Here is an 18205-nt window from a genome sequence, read left to right on the forward strand (position 1 = left end):
AATGCATGCACCCTCTCAAAGAACCTCCATCATCCTCACCCTCCTGAAACCCAGCTAGTGGGGAAAAGAGAACCCATCGAAATCCCCCCCAGCCACCAATACATTCCTCCATAAATGTGGTGTGCTGTCCTCACACAATGATTAGAAGTTCGAAAGTATGTATGCGTGTACAATTTATAAACCCACATACACACGTACATGCTTTTTCAAAGTGTTTTTTTGTGTATTGCAACATAACTCATTAAAAATACTTCAGAAATTTGTTTTTAGAGAGGTTTTGAAAAAGCAGTCTTTCCAAATCTATAACTATTAAGACAATTCTGCATAAGCTATCATGCCCATTTAATGGAAACATAACTAACAATCAAGAATTATTTATTTGTTCATGTACAAAGTTGATCTCCCACAGAAATACATCTTTTTATAAAGATTTTTTCTTATTTTAAGCTGGCAAATAAGTCATTTAATTACAAGACAAATTGAATCCTTTTCTTTCTGTTTATGCATTGTTGTGACTGATCCTACTTTTCCACAAGTATTTGCAGGGTAGTTTATGTGAACAAATTTCAGACTACATGAATGTTTGCAGACTGTTCATTAAAAAGTATTTGCAAGTCACTATCTGAGATGCAACTGTTCATCTAACTTAGATGGTACTGTTTCTGCTCCTTAAAGACTGGATTGGTAAAACAAAAACTAAAATACATACTGAGAAATATTGTTCAGCTTCAAGCTGGTCTTGAAGCTCTTTCATTTGTCCATCTGCATCCTGACGTTCTCTGTAAAGTCATAAAACAGTGCTTGTAAGCAAAATTTGTGAAGATATTCCAAACAACTACAGAAGGCTGTGTGCATGCACACACGTCTATAAAACTCTCTTATATCTTAGCTTCCCCTGATCAAAGTATGGTCTTCTATACCAAATCCTGAGGGAACCTCTGTCCCCCAAGGTCTCTCTTGTTCCCCTATTCTGCCTGGACAGCTATGAATACTATGCTCTCTTCCGATCTGGAAAGGTTAGTGAACAGCCTTTTAAACTGACAATACTGTTACATGGGCTAGCCAACAAGAGACATTACTAAAGCAAATAGTCATTGGCCTTTTCTCTCATCTCCATGCAGAACATAAATAAAGTGACAATCCGAGCTCCAGAACCTCAGGCAGTCAGAGTCGCAAGATGGACCTTGAACCTTAATTTAGTGCTCTTCATAGTGCAGATTTTTTTAAACACACCCATTATTAAAGCAACTCGTTCAATCACTAGTCAGCACATATGAATGATAATAGTAATACTTTGCACTTCTTCCATCAGAGGACCTCAAGAGTGCTTTACCAATGGTAGTGAATTAGACCAAAAAAGCCTCCACATAACTGTCATTTTACAGATGGAACAAAAATGTGATCTTTCTAACACCTATATTAGTCTTGCCTTTTCAGCCACAAGACCATTCTTGCTCCAGAAAACAAATTGATAATTACAGAGAACAACAAATCTCATATGAAACAAACTCCCCTTCCCAATTTGTTTTTTTAGTATCATCATAAAATATTTCTTTTAATTAGTGGTAACTGATTAGTGTTTGTAAGTCACACTGAAGATGAAGTTACTAAGTGCTAAGACTATCATCTCATTTTTAGATGCAAATTTAGAGGTGAGCAATCATTTTAGTCTGATTCCAATGTAGACTCTCAGGGAAAGCTAATTCTAATCAGCTTTTCATTTATCTCAAATCCTAACATGTTCCTTTATGCCTTCACACAATCTATTTTTTGGAAAACAGCATTTCAGAGTAGCTTTCTATTTGAATCTACAGGTGTAACTCATGTGGTCAGGAATTTTTCTTCTTTTTTGTAAGCTCTTTGGGGAAGCAACCATCTCTTAGTATGTGTTTGTACAGAGCCTATTACAATAAGGCCCCAATCTCTGCCAGGACCATTAGATACTACTATAGCATAAACAACAGCAAACAACAATCAGGAGTGTCTAGGATATGACTGATTTTGTAGAGTCAGGATTTTATATACACATGGCTCTCAAATTTTGCATAAGATAGATAAAAATGCAATTGAATTTTTAAAATTAAAGAATTAAATAAATCTGTGATGCAGGTCTACTTACTTGCGGAGTTCATTATTTTGCTTTTCCAAGCTCAGTTTGATTTCCAGGAGATGGTTATTCTCTTGTTTTAGCTGTTTCTCTGACATTTTCAATGTGTTGACTTGTTGTGTTTGCATCTTCAGGTCATTCTGCGTGAGGCAGCGCTTTTGTGTTTCCTGTTCTATTTTTAATGTCAAGTTTTTAACCTGAAAAATAATTTTTTTGTTTGTTACATCAGAGGAATTTTACAGACCCATACAGTAAGGAACTCTCAAAACAATATTTACACTTTCACTGATTCTCTATTGTTTTTATTGTATTAACTATGAACTACTGTACAGCACAAACATGTCTTTTTTGGATGTAAAGATTATTCTATAGCTAAAATTATCTCTAAGTAGAATAAGCAAGTTTTTAACCCTAATATTAGAGAATTTTACATTCCACGTAACAAATTTTTCTAAGTTTGTCACAATGTTGAAAAACGTCAGAAAATGAAACTTTACACTCTAAGGAAGCCTTCCTGCAACCTACAGAAGTGAGTGTGGGGATATACTTACTATTATTTTCATTTGTAAAGATTTACAGATACTGCCCATAATCAGGAAACTTTAATACTTTTAAAACTGGAACAAATTTTACAATATCCAAAAGGTTCCAATTCAGACTACTTATATAATTGCTACTTACATCTTCATTTAGTTTATCCTTTTGTTTAAGCAGCTCATTTATTTTCTGTTGCGACTGTTTGAGATCACAGTCCAACATAGAACACCGCTTTTCAATTTCTAACAAGCCATTTTCTACTTTTTGCTTTGAAGCTCTCTCCTCCAACAACTTCTTTTCCATTTCTGTGAAATAAAAGAATTTAAATGTGAAGTCAGTAAGAGTTGTGGGTGCTCAGCCCGACTGAAAATAAGGACACTTATTTAGGTGCCTAGCTGTGGCCAAAATTTTAAACTTGGGTGCCTACAATTTAACATACTTTGGATTCCTGTGGGATGAAAGGTACTAGATGGCATGACTGAAACTGATGATAAAATTATGAGACACACAAAGATGAGTGACTTAATATCTTTTACAGGACCAACTTCTGTTGGTGAGACAAGCTTTTGCGCTTATATAGAGCTCTTTTTCAGGTCTGGGCCACACAGGCGGTGCCCCTGCCAATTTCAAATCAAAAGCATGGAGGTACCAGAGCTGTTAAAGAAAAAACAAAACAAAAAAAAAAAGCTCACTAGACTTTTTTTTAACATGAGCAGTAAGCACAATGGTGATTCAATAATACCAGGTGGTTCAGCTGGTTCATCAGCTTGCTGAACAATTTGAACTTTTGCCATCCTATTCTACGTGCCATTCCTGTGAAAATATACCCAAATTTGGCCACATAATAAGCCTTTGAAAAATCATAGCTCATATATACTCAGTAGAGACTTCAATTTTGGCAGCTAAAATCTCCAAAGAGTCCATCCTGAATGAGTGTGCTTGAGCATCTCACAGCTCCTAATGTAAATCAGCCTGCATATGCTCCATCCCCACAGAGCAACTGAGCATGCTCCAGCTCAGGACTACAAAGGAGATGCCAGACTTCCCTGAAATGGCTTTTCCCAGCTACTCTGGTCCAGGTTGGGGCTGGACACTGGAACTGAGATCAGGGAGCCTGTCTCTCCTGAGCTCTCAGTCATAGGTGCTGAAAAAAATAGTGGGTGCTCAGCACTCACCAGCCACAGCTATTTGCCACCCTCGCTCATCAGCTGATGGGGAGGGGGGCGGTGCTGCTGCCAAACAGCTGTTTGGCAGCTCAGGGAGGGGTTTGGGGAAGGGTGGAGAGCGGCCAGTGGACGGGGGCCTTGAGGAGGGGGCCGAGTGAGGACAGGGACTCAGGGGAGAGGGCAGAGCAGGAGCAGGAAGAGGCAGAGTGAAGGCGGGGCATGGGGGAAGGGACACAGTGGGGGCAGGGCCGCAGGGCGGAGCGGGATAGAGCACCCCTAGGGAAAAGGAAAAGTCAGTGCCTGTGCCCTCAGTTATTCCCCTGCTGGTACTGAGGCAGCACGGAGGAGGAAAACGATCAATTTGAAAAAAAATGATCAATTTGAATGCAAAGGGGACAAAAGCCAGATGCCAATACTCTGGCGGAAGAATCTAAAGCATCAAACACCACTCTGAGACCATGCTTTGCCACATTTTGTCCCTCAATCAAAATAGCATTTGCCAGCCTTCTTTTATCATCTGGCAAATCTTGAACATACAGAGTCACCTTCTCCCATAGATGGAACTGATAATAGGCCAACATCACATGGCAATGAACCACTTTAATAACAAGGGAAGAGGGGAAAAAAACACCTCTCCCCCAAAGGTATCAATCTTTTCCCCTCCGTCAGCAAGACTGGAAGGACTTGGCCTGACCAAAGTCTGTTTTTGGCAGCAGCCACAACCAGCAAATTAGGCACAGGATCTACGAAAACAAGAAAACCCCTAATGAGAGATCCAATACAGTTTGCCAGCTTTTTTTGGAAACAGGCTGACAGGAAGCAGGAGCTAACCAAACAATCTTAGCAAGCTGTAAAAGACCATCCAGAATTGACAGCGATAACTTATTCCTGGAGGTAATCCCAAGTATGTTGAATACTGGATGGGAGGTTTCCTCCACAGTCACGGAAGGTAGGTTCAATGTGGATTCCACGCAATGCACCAGGTCATGAAACTGCAAAAGTCACCTCTACCTCAGGTGACAAATCAAGATCGACGTCCATTTGCTCTTGTTCAATAACAGGCACTACACATCTCTTCATCCTCCTCTTCAGCCAGAGCTGTCAGATCGAAGGACTGCTGAGCCACTGGATCCTTATCAGAAGAAAAATCACTTCTCCATCCATAAGAAGGATGATTCAAAAAATTCTGCAGTGGTACAGAATGGAGACAAGGACTGCCCATAGGAGGAGGAGCAAAGGAGATAGGGAACACAGGCCGAAGAGGCGTGAACTGGGATGAATCAGGTTTCTTAATTCTTCCTTTATCCTCCTCTAAATGAGGATCTGAACTTCGATCACTAAGGAACACTTCTGAGAGAACAATGGAACTGGAAAGTGGAGAGAGATAAAAGGTGAGAAAGATCTGCCAGGGGATCCTGTAGTAGACTTAGGAGAGGAAGCAGAGATGCATACTGAGAAACACTCTCTTCTGCTCTTCTCTTTTTTCAAGTGAAGAAGATACAGACTGCAGAATGGATGATGCATGTCTCTTCCTCATTGCCATCTGCCTTGCTCAGATCCAAGGAACGCTAAGACAAGGGAAGGTGCACATCAGTCACCACTGTAGAAGTCCTTTTCAGATCAGACACTCTTTGAAGCCTGTCCCACAGACCTGGGAAGTACCATATCCAGATAAATACTCAACTCTGCAGCTCTGATCTTCAAAGTTGAACCCAGAACCAACTTGGATTTCAAAGTCGGAACCACAGAAGCCACATCAGAGTTCAATAAGTTTCTGATCCAATAAGTCTAATGTACAGGATCTGGCATTGCTAACAGTGACCATCTTCTTCTTCACCTTCTTTCTTGGAACCGATAGAGCCGGAGCCAAGGACGTGGGTCTAGGATCCTTAGAAAGCAGACAGCCATTTTCCCACCAACACTGCTTCAAAGTCTTGACAACTTTAACAGAAGGATGCGGAGTTAGAATTGATGAAGAGCTCGACATCCTGGAACCGTTCAGCAGCTTGTTTACTGGAGAAAGCCACAGGCACCAAACCTAGTCTCTTAGGCTTCACATCTGATGACAACCCAAGAACCAGAGGGTTTAGCAGCTAGAGCTTCCTTAAAGGAAGTACCTGAGTCTATTGTGCCCCTCTTTGAACGCGCTGGGCAGGAAATTCCAGCAAATGAAACAGAAAGAAGGAGAATGACCTTCCCCCAAGGACTTCAGGCACCTAATATGGTTGCCCGACACTGGGAAGACAGATGAGCACCAAGCATGTCTCTTAAATCCCATTTCTTTCTCTTTGGTTCTGCCATAACACGGAACCAAACCTACCAACTCTACAAAAGCATCTACACTTATTACTATACTTAAATTACACTACACACTAAAAACAACCACCACAAAAACTATCAAAGGTACTATCAATGGAGAAAAAACCCTGGATCTGAATGGATCAGAGAAGTTAATTTCCATTTAGGATAGCAGTTGAAAGGAACTGAGGTGGTAGAGGACCCCCAGCACTCCCTTATATGGCCTTGTGCTCAGAATGTTCAAAAACACTGAGGGGAAGTATCGGAGAGGGCGCACAACTGCTCCAATGAATATTGCTTGGAGAAGGTTCTGCCGTTAGGCACCACCAGGCAGTGAAATACCCATAAGTTGGAATACGCAGAGCCATTCAAAGAGGATAATGTACATGACATGCAGTGACTGCCTGGACTAAAATCCTTTTATTTATCCCCAGAATAGCTACCAATAGGGCAGTGCAAGAATCCTTAAATTATTCCACCAATGTACCTTAACCCTAACATGCAGGAGAGGATAATTCAAACAGCATCCGCATTCAAACCTTGGCCACTCTTGGGATGGTCAATGGGGGGAAAAAAACTGTGCCAAATGTGATTACTTTATGTGATCTGAACAACTCTAGAATTTTTAATTTATATACAAAACTCTTGAATCAGCTTCCTAACGTGATTCAGAAGTGTATAATCTTATAAATTTCAACTTCACAATTAGCATTATAAAACTTATATTATCTAGGTTACATAATTTTAAAATTAAGATTTGAAAGCATACCTTTCATGGCTTCAGACTTGGCTTCCTCAATAGATTCATAGATTTTATTTTTGTCTGCTAATCGTGCTTTTGTGGCTTTATGTTCAGCTTCTTCTTGTTCCAAGTTCTGCTGCATAACCTTGAGTTTATATGTCATGTCTATTTCCATGTTGCTCTTCTCCTGTTGAAGTTACAGGAAAAAGGAAATTGACTTACTTGACAAAATTATTCTTGACTGCAAACTAAAGCTAAAATAGTTATGAATAGTAGTACTATGGAGCATGACTAAAAGGCAATACACTGACAGAAGAAGACATAGTCCATGTTCCAAAGAGCTTACAAATTAAGACATCAGTCCTGCAATTGATTTAGTGTGGGCACAAAGAGGCACTGCATGACTGCAATGGTACTCCTGTGTGTAGAAAATTATTGGATTGAGGCCTAAAAAGGGAGTACTATGTCAAGTTAAATATGGTTCAAAATTTAGAATTTGTTAAAGCAAGGTTTTATAAAACTTAATACCAATAGAAAATTTTTCATAGATTTGATTAAATGCTACAAATAACAGTTTGTTTTCTTTACAATTTAATATAGTAAAATAAATTTGTACAGAACTGTAGCTTTACATGGCACTTTACAGAGAAAGAAAATAACATGGTTCCTGACTAGCAGACTTTATAATCTAAGTGAGAAAAACACAAAACATACAAATAGAGAAAAGGCAGCAAATGTTAAAGCAAATAAACATAGTGCAAATCGCATTCTATAATGCAGCAAGTAAAAAAGCTCTACGCTTCAGCAAGTTCTGATTTTTCAATGGGGACTAAAACAACCTTGTGCACAATACAGCCTATACAATAGAGCATCCCTATAACATCTAATCTGCTCTGGGCAATCTTTCAACATGTTGCACAGGGAGCTTTCTAAGCAATCTGTGTAAAACACCAAGAATAAATTCCTCTAATACATTGGGGCCCACAGACTACATCTAAGATTTCCGAAGGGGTCCACACCTCCATTCAAAAATTTGTAGGGGTCCACAAATGAAAGACGATTGAAAACCACCGGTCTAAGATATTCCTCTATCTTAAAAATACATTTATTGATTTCCTACACATGCTGAAAATTATTTAAAGAGAAAATTTAGGGAAAAAAGTTACTAATTCAAGTAAGTACCATGGAGCTTCAATCTGACTCAAGTTTAGTTTCCATTAATACCATCATTTTATATTCTACCTTTTATACTGCAAACCAATTCTACTTTAAAATGTGCAGTTACCTTTTCCAAATCTGTGAACCTCTCTTGTAATTGTCTCTTCTCCACTTCTGCTTTGGCTAATGTACTCTTTCCATTTTTTACTTCTTCTTCTAGGCTAGATATTCGACCTAAAAATGTCCAAAATATCAACCAGTCAGAAAAAAAGTTAGCAATAAAAAGAAAAAAAGTTAGCTACAAAAGTTAGAACAAATACATTCACATTTAACAGGTGATTCAGAGGTATTAGCAACATTTTACATCTACTGATGACATTTTATTAAGGAAAGATACAATTGACTTGGACAATGTATTAAAATTAGTTACAATTAGATCAAATAATTACACTATACTCTTTTGTATTTCAGAAACATGAATCAATGTAGACGTATTTACTGTAATACCTTGTAGATCGCTGATAATCTCTGACCCATGACTTCGATCTCTTCTTTCAGATTCTAGGGCTGACTGAAGATTGATGAAGTCCTTCTCAAGTTTGAGTTTAGCATTCTCCAGCATGCAGTTTTTATCTTGTAATTCTCGATTATTAGCTTCCAACTGCTGGATTTGCTTTGTACTTTCGGTCTGGTTCTTCCTTAACCTGGCTGCAGTATCAGACTCTGTGCGTAATAAAGCATTGGCTTCATCCAGCTATTGATTAATAAATGCAGATTTTAGACAATTAAAATGCAAAACAACCATCTCCATTACAAATTAATCAACAATTTATGAAGGAAAAAGAAAAATATGGAAATGTTTCTAACATTACATTAGTAAACCAACATTTCATATTAAAGAGCAACTTCTGTAACTATTTGCAATTTTCTTCTGCTAAGTAGGAAGCCTGAACTTCAATAGCCTATTATAACAATGACTTTAAATTAACACACACACACAGAAATACAACTTGCCTGTCTTTGTAGCTGATTGATTTTCTCATTTGATATCTGCGAGTTCTGATTTCTCCTTTTTAAATCTTCAAGCTGGTCTTTCAAACTGTTAACTACAATAAAATAATCATATGTTACCTCCATCACACACTGATTCACAATCTTTAAACAGATCTTACCAACAAAACAACAGTTCTGTTATCTTATGTTAAAATCCCCGTGTACCACGTTTAAGGTTCTGCTCCACATACCATCATTTTCCAAATTGCGTTTTTTATCTGCTTCATGTTCTGCTTTCCGCTGGTATTCTGCATTCTTGTGCTGAAGAAGAGCCTTCTCTCTTTCTAATTGCCTTAATGCAGATTCTACATTCTTCCTTGATGTTACCTGGAGATAATTATAGTTAAGTTCAAATAAAATACACAGAACCATGGTATTACTTTAAAGATATAAAGGATAGCTCATGGATTCCAATTAATTTACAAATACACAAAAATGTATTCCATCTGCTTGCTGTATACACACACCATAACACTTAACAGCTGTGTTTGTATATAACTGCAGAACAATACACAATTGGCAAATAACTGTACAGTCATAAAATTCTATTTCTAGGGAATCTGGGTAGTCAGATCATCAGCAATGGATGTAAGGCTGGTTCAAATCCACTCCAGACTGGCAGTGCCCGAAAGCTGTTACCATATGAAGGCTCTGTTGATGGTCTATGTTAAATGATTGTGGGGGCTTATGTCTCGTTTCCAGTGAACAAGTATGCAATGAACAAGCAGCATCAGCAAAACTGGCAGACTCAGCAGCAAAACCAATGATTAAATGGGCATGACAACTAAGCTATAGTCATTCCCTCCAGAGGTGGTCCCTAAACATAAGGATTGAGGCACAAGGATGGGGCAGTAGAGGGATGCTTGAACTGCCACTACCTGTTATCTGCTCTATGGAGGGAGTATTTCAGCCTTCAACACTATCAACCCTGCATCTTTAACTGGAATTCAATTCACACACATTTTATTTAAATGCTATTTCTCTACAAATTATTAACTAAGGCACAGGACATAGTAAACATGATTCTGGAATCAATTAAATAATGTAAGAATCACTCTACCCTCCTCTTGCCAAGATATTGCAATAGTGGCAGCACATTTATGCTAGGGTACACTGTTAGAACATAAACTCATGTTCTTGTGCCATAGTTCCATTATTACTTAAAAGTTGGTGTATCCTGAGAAAAGTAAACATACCTAACACACATAAGAACACTTAAGCTATAAGTGCAATAGAAAATAAACTGATTTACCTCTTCATCTAGTTCTTTCACGGTCTTCTCTAAACGAGCATTAACAGACCTGAGAAATATGAAAACAAATATTAGAACAAAGGCAAACATTGGTTATAATGAAAAACAGAATAATGCGGATGTGTCTTGTGAATTTTTTATAGTGAATTCTGCTTTAAGCAACCACACAAACACTGAGAAAAAAATAATTTGTCCAGTAGAGGTGGTCTTCTCTAAAGACAAAACAAAAAGGTGGTCAGGGATGCAACTCTATGCTCCGGGTATCCCTAAACCTCCGACTGCCAGAAGCTGGGACTGGACTACATGGGATGGATCACTCAATAATTGCCCTGTTTTTCTCATTCCATCTGACACATCTGTCACTGACCACTGTCGGAAGACAGGCTACTGGGCTAGATGGACCACTGGTCTGATCCAGTATGGCCACTGTTATGTTCTAAAGGTAGTGGTAATCATATGGGGCTAACAAATTGGCTGTTTAAAGTGGGATCTCCTTAGTGGAGCTAGGGTCCCTTAAGTATGCTTTTAATTGTATTTTAAGTTTTTAAAATGGAAAATTAAAAAAGGTTTGGCATAAATATACCAAATATAAACCACTATCTCTTACCTGCACTTCTGTTCTAGTTCATCTTTGGCTTGTATTTCATTACTGAGTTGTTCTTCTAACTTGCTCAGTTTTTTCTGAAACTGTGCAAACTGTCAGAAAAAGTATGGTCCACATATAAAACACTATCACGTAAAAATGCGTGTAGTTCAGTTAAATAACCAAGACAGATGAGCAATGAAAATCAATATAATCTTTTAATTTGATGGGAACAGAAAATTATTTCTCAGCCAGTCACCACCACTGGATTATTGGGAATTAAAGTTACATCTCTGCAAGATATTAACGCTCATGAAGATTCTTCATGAAGATATCCATAGAAACAAAACTTGTTGCATACAATAGTAAAATAAAGCTAACCATCACAGTATTATGTGCTGCATATGGTGAGCCACAAAAGCTCCACAGGAATAGAATGTTGTCTCTCCTTTATTCTCTCTAACCCCAACCCTCAAGAGCAGATTCTTTGGATTAGTATCTCCAAAAAAAACCCCTATATCAGGCATATAACCAAAATGCATGACATTTTAAGAATGCCTCTAAGCATGCTCAGGTAGAACACATCATGAAAGAAGGTGAGAATTTCTTAGTCTAACACTTGCACAGAACCTAACTTGTCCCCGTTACATTTTGGAAAACGCCGTATTGCCAAATCCCAACATTCTAAAACCGTAAGTTAATACACAAAAATTCATGAGACTGGGTTAAAAATCATAAATTTGGGAGTTTTTAATTGCCTTCTGGGCTTTTGAGTCTATAGGGTTCATGTTTTCAAACTTTTTTCTGCAACCATGAGGGGCAAAAACATTTTTTAAAAACCAAAATTTGAGATGGTAACAATTACATGACTCTAGGAGCTGGGGCATTAAGAAAAACATGAAATATTATGAGATTTGTGATAAAAATTACAAGAGTTGGCAACACAAATATAGCATTTTATCAATCCTTCGTATTTTACAAGTCAGAAATATAGAAAATAAAATATTTGCTATTGAAATGTACAATTGAAGGTACTATGTCACATAGGGTCGGTCCTGGGGCCAGTTTTGTTCAACATCTTATTAATGATCTGGACGATGGGATGGATTGCACCCTTAGCAAGTTTGCAGATGACACTAAGCTGGTGGGAGAGGTAGATACGCTGGAGGGCAGGGATAGGGTACAGAGTGACCTAGACAAATTGGAGGATTGGGCCAAAAGAAATCTGATGAGGTTCAACAAGGACAAGTTTAGAGTCCTGCACTTAGGACGGAAGAATCCCATGCACCGCTACAGGCTGGGGACCGACTGGCTAACCAGCAGTTCTGCAGAAAAGGACTTGGGGATTACAGTGGATGAGAAGCTGGATATGAGTCAGCAGTGTGCCCTTGTTGCCAAGAAGGCTAATGGCATTAGTAGGAGCATTGCCAGCAGATTGAGCGAAGTGATTATTCCCCTCTATTCGGCACTGGTGAGGCCATATCTGGAGTATTGCGTCCAGTTCTGGGACCCCACTACAGAAAAGATGTGGACAAATTGGAGAGAGTCCAGCGGAGGGCAACGAAAGTGATCAGGGGGCTGGGGCACATGACTTACGAGGAGAGGCTGAGGGAAGTGGGCTTGTTTAGTCTGCAGAAGAGAAGAGTGAGGGGGGATTTGATAGCAGCCTTCAACTATCTGAAGGGGGGTTCCAAAGAGGATGGAGCTTGGCTGTTCTCATTGTTGGCAGAAGACGAACAAGGAGCAATGGTCTGAAGTTGCAGTGGGGGAGGTCTAGGTTGGATATTAGGAAACACTGTTTCACTAGGAGGGTGGTGAAGCACTGGAATGGGTTACCTAGGGAGGTGGTGGAATCTCCATCCTTAGAGGTTTTTAAGGCCTGGCTTGACAAAGCTCTGGCTGGGATGATTTGGTTGGTGTTGGTCCTGCTTTGAGCAGGGGGTTGGACTAGATGACCTCCTGAGGTCACTTCCAATCCTAATCTTCTATGATTCTATGCTTGGCTCTAAAACCACTGGAAGAATTCAGCAGATCCTGCATGCAATTTTAAATGGCAATAGCTTCCTTTTAAAGAACACTAGAAACTCCTAAGCTGCACAGTATGATGGAAAGGAAGTACAGAAGCACAGGATGTATTTATTTTCATATTTGCATGAGCTTTTTCCACAGCTGTTTTTAAAGGTTTAAAAATTAGCAAACCCTCACAATTTTTAATTAATGGCACAATCCCCTTGATTTACTAAGGGACGGCTAAGATCAATAGTGGCTAAGGTATTTATTTATTTTGATATACACAAAAATCCTATCAGACTTTCTGCCATCTTAGTGCATGAATTCAGTTGGCAATCCACAAATACTGAATAAACCTTCCTGCTTCAAAACCCTCACTCCCCTACTGAGGGTCAGTTTTATGCTTATAACCATTCCTTCACCAGTACTGTGTGAAAATTTATTTTTCATGCCCTGGACAAATTAGCGATGAATCACTTAGATGTGGAGCCAAAATCTACAACGTTCCCTGGAGCAAAATCTTTTGTGGTGAACAGAGCCTTACACATTTATTTGCAAAATAAATTCTGGTTGCCAAATAGGAATTAAAGGTAACTATAGTATAAATCTGAATGAATATTAACCTCATTTCACTTATAACTAACTGTAGGCTCTCTTCTTAAAAGCAATTTACAAGTTCTTTTATTCATAAACAAATTAATCTATTGTTAACAGTTTACTGGGATAAACCTTTAAGATATTACTTAATGCTGACAAAAAATAATGTAACTATCCTAATTTCTTTCATGATTCAAAATAATGCACCTACCTCTTTGCTGTCCTATAAAAAGAAGAAAACATTTTTTTAATTGTGAGCATTAAAAAGAAAAAGTACAGGAAACATTTCCTACAAATCTTTTTTTTTAAAATGGTCTCACCATGCTTAATAAAATTTCAGACTTAGAATATTTTATACTTTGAAGGTTATCGTGAAATCTAATCATGTTTTAATTACAAAATGTTAAAGAATTTACAAATATTTGTTTTATTAGAACTAATAATATTCTCTACTACAGGAAATACATTTTCAATGGTCGTAGAAGTATATACAAATGTTAATACAACTTTTTTTTATTTCTAAATGAAACTAATACTATATAAACCCAATCCTTTCATCTAAAATTTATACTGCACAATTTCATGTAGTAGTTTGACATTTTCATGTTTACAGATGGAATCTCGGTCAGTAATTATACAGAAATATTCTAACATTAAGTAATACAAACTAGCTATTCATAACTGGATATTGTTTAAATCCACTGTGCAAGTCTTAACAGACATAGCAAAATAATTTAAACATACATTAATGTTTATTTTAAAAAAGTACTTACCTCATTTTTCCTGGATTGCATGGATTCATTTTCTCTACAAGACTGAGGAGAGTCACTTAGCAACCTGTCGGAAAAAAACCAACTCTTATTCAAGTTTTCAACAACTCTAGCAACCATGCCAATCAACTCATTTTAATCAATTCTCTCAAGTCTTAATCTCTGCTAGGCTATTCTCTGAATGAAGCCATTTTTATTCAGTATGAGTTTTCATTTGAATGTTCTCTTGGCCAAAGTGAATGTTCCAACTTTTTCAGTTCAATACAAGTTTCTAATGTTTAAATGAATACTTACAATAGTTCTGTAATTATTTAGATACAATACACATGACTAATAATGCAAATTCAACATAAATAATAATGAAAAGAAACAGCCCTAACACAATGTATGCCCTAGTTGTACACTTTTTTCTGAAATTAGCTAATCCAAAAATCCAGTGTATATGCTAGAGCACAACAGCAATTTTATAAGTTACTACATAAAAATTAGAAACATCCAAAAATTGGCATATTTTGATAAATCCAACTTAAATTCCACATTTCAAATATTCAACAAGGGACAGAACTACATCAAGTGTAAAATTAGATGTGTGTTTAAAGCAAAAGGAGAGGAATGTAATAAAATAATTTTCAACTATATTTGACAAGATGCACATTAAAATACATCACATACAGATTCTCTCGATAGTAGGTAAATCCTATAAAAGGCAGCTGGTTTCCCACAAAGGCTTTGGGGATTGGAAAGGTTTCCACATCTCCTTTGTCATCCTCAACGTCATCAAAATTACTGCTGTCTATGTCACTGCTAAGCTCAGGTACAACAGGAGCAGCAGCTACAAAGGAAAAAATGGTCAGCTTCATGGTAAGATTCAACATCCTGTTATGGATATATCAACACACTATATAATGAAAGGTAAATATGGCATACACTAATTTCATCAATTAATTTATATTATTTATCACATAGGAGATCCATTAATATCTCTAGATTAATAAAATAATTTTCTTTCTACACCCACATCTGACAAAGTAAATGTTTTGAAATGATCTGTTACCATGCAATACAAAGAAAATAATAAAAATTTCAGTTTGCTGAGGCAGGCAGTTTTTACTGCACAAAACATACATTTTCTAAATCATCCAGATTTAGGTCAGATATTTAATCCCAATTTTAGCTTAACTATATTAAGAAGCTTCAATAAATGCGTCTGATTACAGAAGTTTTGACCAAATGGTAAACTAAAACAGCTATATTTTTGCCAGGGGCAATCAAGTTCTATGAACTTAAACTATTCTAAGTGGTAGGTTAGACTGTACTCATACAAACTTATACAACTTCAGGAGGTAAGTAAGTTGGGAAAGTACAACTGACTATGTAGTCATTTGTTAAAATAATAAAAGATCATCAAACTCTGTTGTTCAAACAAATGCTCTCTCTATATATTTACAGGATGGCAAAAAGAGAAAAAGGGGTATTTATGAACCCATATTGACATATCTTTTACGATAAACAAGAACAACAGTAAGAAAAACAGCTTGAGTCACAAGACCCCTTGAGACACAAAAAATTACTTCACATAACAGTTTTGTACAGTAAGTAATATTTTAAGTGTTTTACATTTTTCATTCCACAGTGTTAACCAATAGAAGCTGTTTATGCAAATATTGAACATGTTAAAAATATAAACTACAGTTCACTTACTCTCTCGAATGTTATCCCAGTTCCATTGATCGCTCTTAAAGAAAGGGTGCTGTTTAATTTCTTCTACCCCATTTCTCCCAAGTCGCACCTCCCTAAACATAGCAATTAACCCAATTTCACATTAGAAAAATCAGTACTCCATTTTTGTTAAGTAACTTGTGACTTGCACTTAAGTGCACAGAGACTAAACAAAATTAAGGTTCAAAGAGATATGGGCAGTCAATGTAATTCAGGCTAACTTTGATTAAAATCAACTCATCTGTCGTTTCTCATATTAAAAATGCTCCCAGTTTCTTAGCAGGCACTCTCTCTGCACGTACTAAAATGGCTAGAATTCTGAATCTGCCACGTGTGGAGTAAAACATTTTTCCATCTAGATTTTGTGTAGAAAGGGAGCACACAGGCACAAGTTTTAAATAAAAAAAATTAACTGCAAACTTAGAAAGTCTGCCAAACCACATGACAAACCTTAGGACGCAAATGAAGGGAAGTCTGGCTTAGTACACAGAACGGTTATTCAAAATCCCAGTGAAATAAATATTTCAAAACTTCTATCCTCCTCCCCTAAAAAATAACCCTTACATGCCTTTTGCTTACTTTTATAACGAAGTCACCATGTGGCAAGTTTTAGAAGGGACAACAAACTTATTCTTTATATAAGACTATCTTTTAAGATAGCTCCCAGAACATAAAAACAACTTATGGACTCGAACAAATAGGTCACATGATAGATGTTCATTCCTTCTTGTTACTTTAAGTGCTTCAGTAGTGATGTATACAGAAAGAGGGCATCTGGTTTAAATAAATCCCCCAAGCACACATTTAATATAAACAGGAAGATGTATACACATGGGGGAAGTACTCCTGGACACTTTTATATTACTAAACTCTTCTAATATATCTCCTCTCCACCTTTCAGTCATCCTAGGTCTTGAACAAGACAAATCCCTACTAAAGCAGCTCTTTCATGAATGGTATTTCTTTAGTTGCATGCAGTCTTGCTCAACAGACCACACAGTCCCTCTTTGAAATACAGAACTAGTACATACCACCAGATACATATTTCTTTATTTACGTTTTTTTTAGGTTTTTTTTTTTTTTTTTTTAAATCAATCATTCTACACAGTCAGTTACTGGACTAGATTCTCCACTGTGGCCAAGCTCTGTTCAGCACTAGGGAGTATGAGGGCACCAGGGAATTAGTTATCCTTCCGATTCTGTACTGTGTAGCTCTTGTGCCCGTTACAGCATCTCCTAGACTGTCCTAGTGCATGGTATTGGAGGATGAGCATAACAAAGCATAGGTGAGAGGGAGGTGGAGGTGGCTGGGGGGCAAGAACAAGCTACATCAGCTTAATACCAATGAGGAGTTCTACTACACAAGAGGCGATCTCATCTAGCAGTTTACATCCAGAATCATTCCCCTTTCTGGGGAATTAGCTATGCTTGTAAATTCTTACCTCAAAAATGGGTTTAAATAAGCATATGAATCTCTTCTAAGAAAACTGGAATAACTCTCTGCATAAAATTCTCTATTTGTGATAATGTATTTGTTTTCATTATTATTTACTGAGCGTTGATGACATGCTCAGCGCTTAATGAATGCAAGACAAGTTGGTCCCTGCCTCAAGGAACTCACAATGTATTTCAAACATTGTTATTGTATTTTGGATCTTGTTTGCATGGCACTAGGAAATATTTTCTTTGCAGCAATTTTGAATTCTTAGGAAGAGTGTAGACAATGCAGTTATTGCCAGAAGTACTCATAAAAATACTAGTTTTAGTTAAACATAACACAGAGCTTGCAAAACAGCCAGCCACTAGAAAGCAGGAGATAATGTTAATTTCTCACAAAATGAGAATGATTTAGATAGCACAATTAAGGGGAAGGAATCCATTGTTCTAGGATACCGTAAGTGTGTTTGCACCCACTATAAGAGAGATTGTACAAATGTAGTAGACACACCTACCTGTCAGTTAAAAAGTCACAGATGAGGTTCTTTGCATGCTTAGAGATTTCCACATCATCTGGGAAACTTAATGAATTCTTGTGATCCATGATTTTACTATACGTTCCTACCAAGGAGTCTGCATAAAATGGAGTGTCTCCTAAAATAAAACATGCATAAATGTTAAGATTTTAAATTTAAAATTTAAGTATTTTAAGATAAACAGAGAAAGAAGAAAGCAGACCTATAAATTATAAAGTTCAGGCTTATTCTGAAAAATGG

At 37.3% G+C, this 18205-nt stretch overlaps 1 protein-coding gene across 3 annotated transcripts in view; it reads right to left on the reverse strand.

Annotated features, from left to right (window-relative positions):
* ROCK2 (Rho associated coiled-coil containing protein kinase 2) overlaps positions 1-18205 on the reverse strand; it is a 153602-nt gene that overhangs the window by 31562 nt on the left and 103835 nt on the right. For all 3 annotated transcript variants that reach the window (XM_024192598.3, XM_024192599.3, XM_024192597.3), the window contains exons 7-21: positions 17945-18083; positions 15975-16066; positions 14946-15105; positions 14277-14340; positions 13715-13726; positions 10921-11009; positions 10314-10362; positions 9253-9388; positions 9023-9114; positions 8516-8762; positions 8136-8242; positions 6878-7037; positions 2789-2949; positions 2120-2304; positions 710-779 (exon numbers count right to left, since the gene is read on the reverse strand). In XM_024192598.3, the coding sequence (XP_024048366.2) occupies positions 710-779; positions 2120-2304; positions 2789-2949; positions 6878-7037; positions 8136-8242; positions 8516-8762; positions 9023-9114; positions 9253-9388; positions 10314-10362; positions 10921-11009; positions 13715-13726; positions 14277-14340; positions 14946-15105; positions 15975-16066; positions 17945-18083 (1763 nt within the window). The remainder of the gene's footprint in view (positions 1-709; positions 780-2119; positions 2305-2788; positions 2950-6877; positions 7038-8135; positions 8243-8515; positions 8763-9022; positions 9115-9252; positions 9389-10313; positions 10363-10920; positions 11010-13714; positions 13727-14276; positions 14341-14945; positions 15106-15974; positions 16067-17944; positions 18084-18205) is intronic.

The sequence above is a fragment of the Terrapene carolina genome, unplaced genomic scaffold (genome assembly GCF_002925995.2).
Source record: "Terrapene carolina triunguis isolate 2854851 unplaced genomic scaffold, T_m_triunguis-2.0 Scaffold42, whole genome shotgun sequence".
In the NCBI taxonomy this organism is placed as follows: domain Eukaryota; kingdom Metazoa; phylum Chordata; order Testudines; family Emydidae; genus Terrapene; species Terrapene triunguis.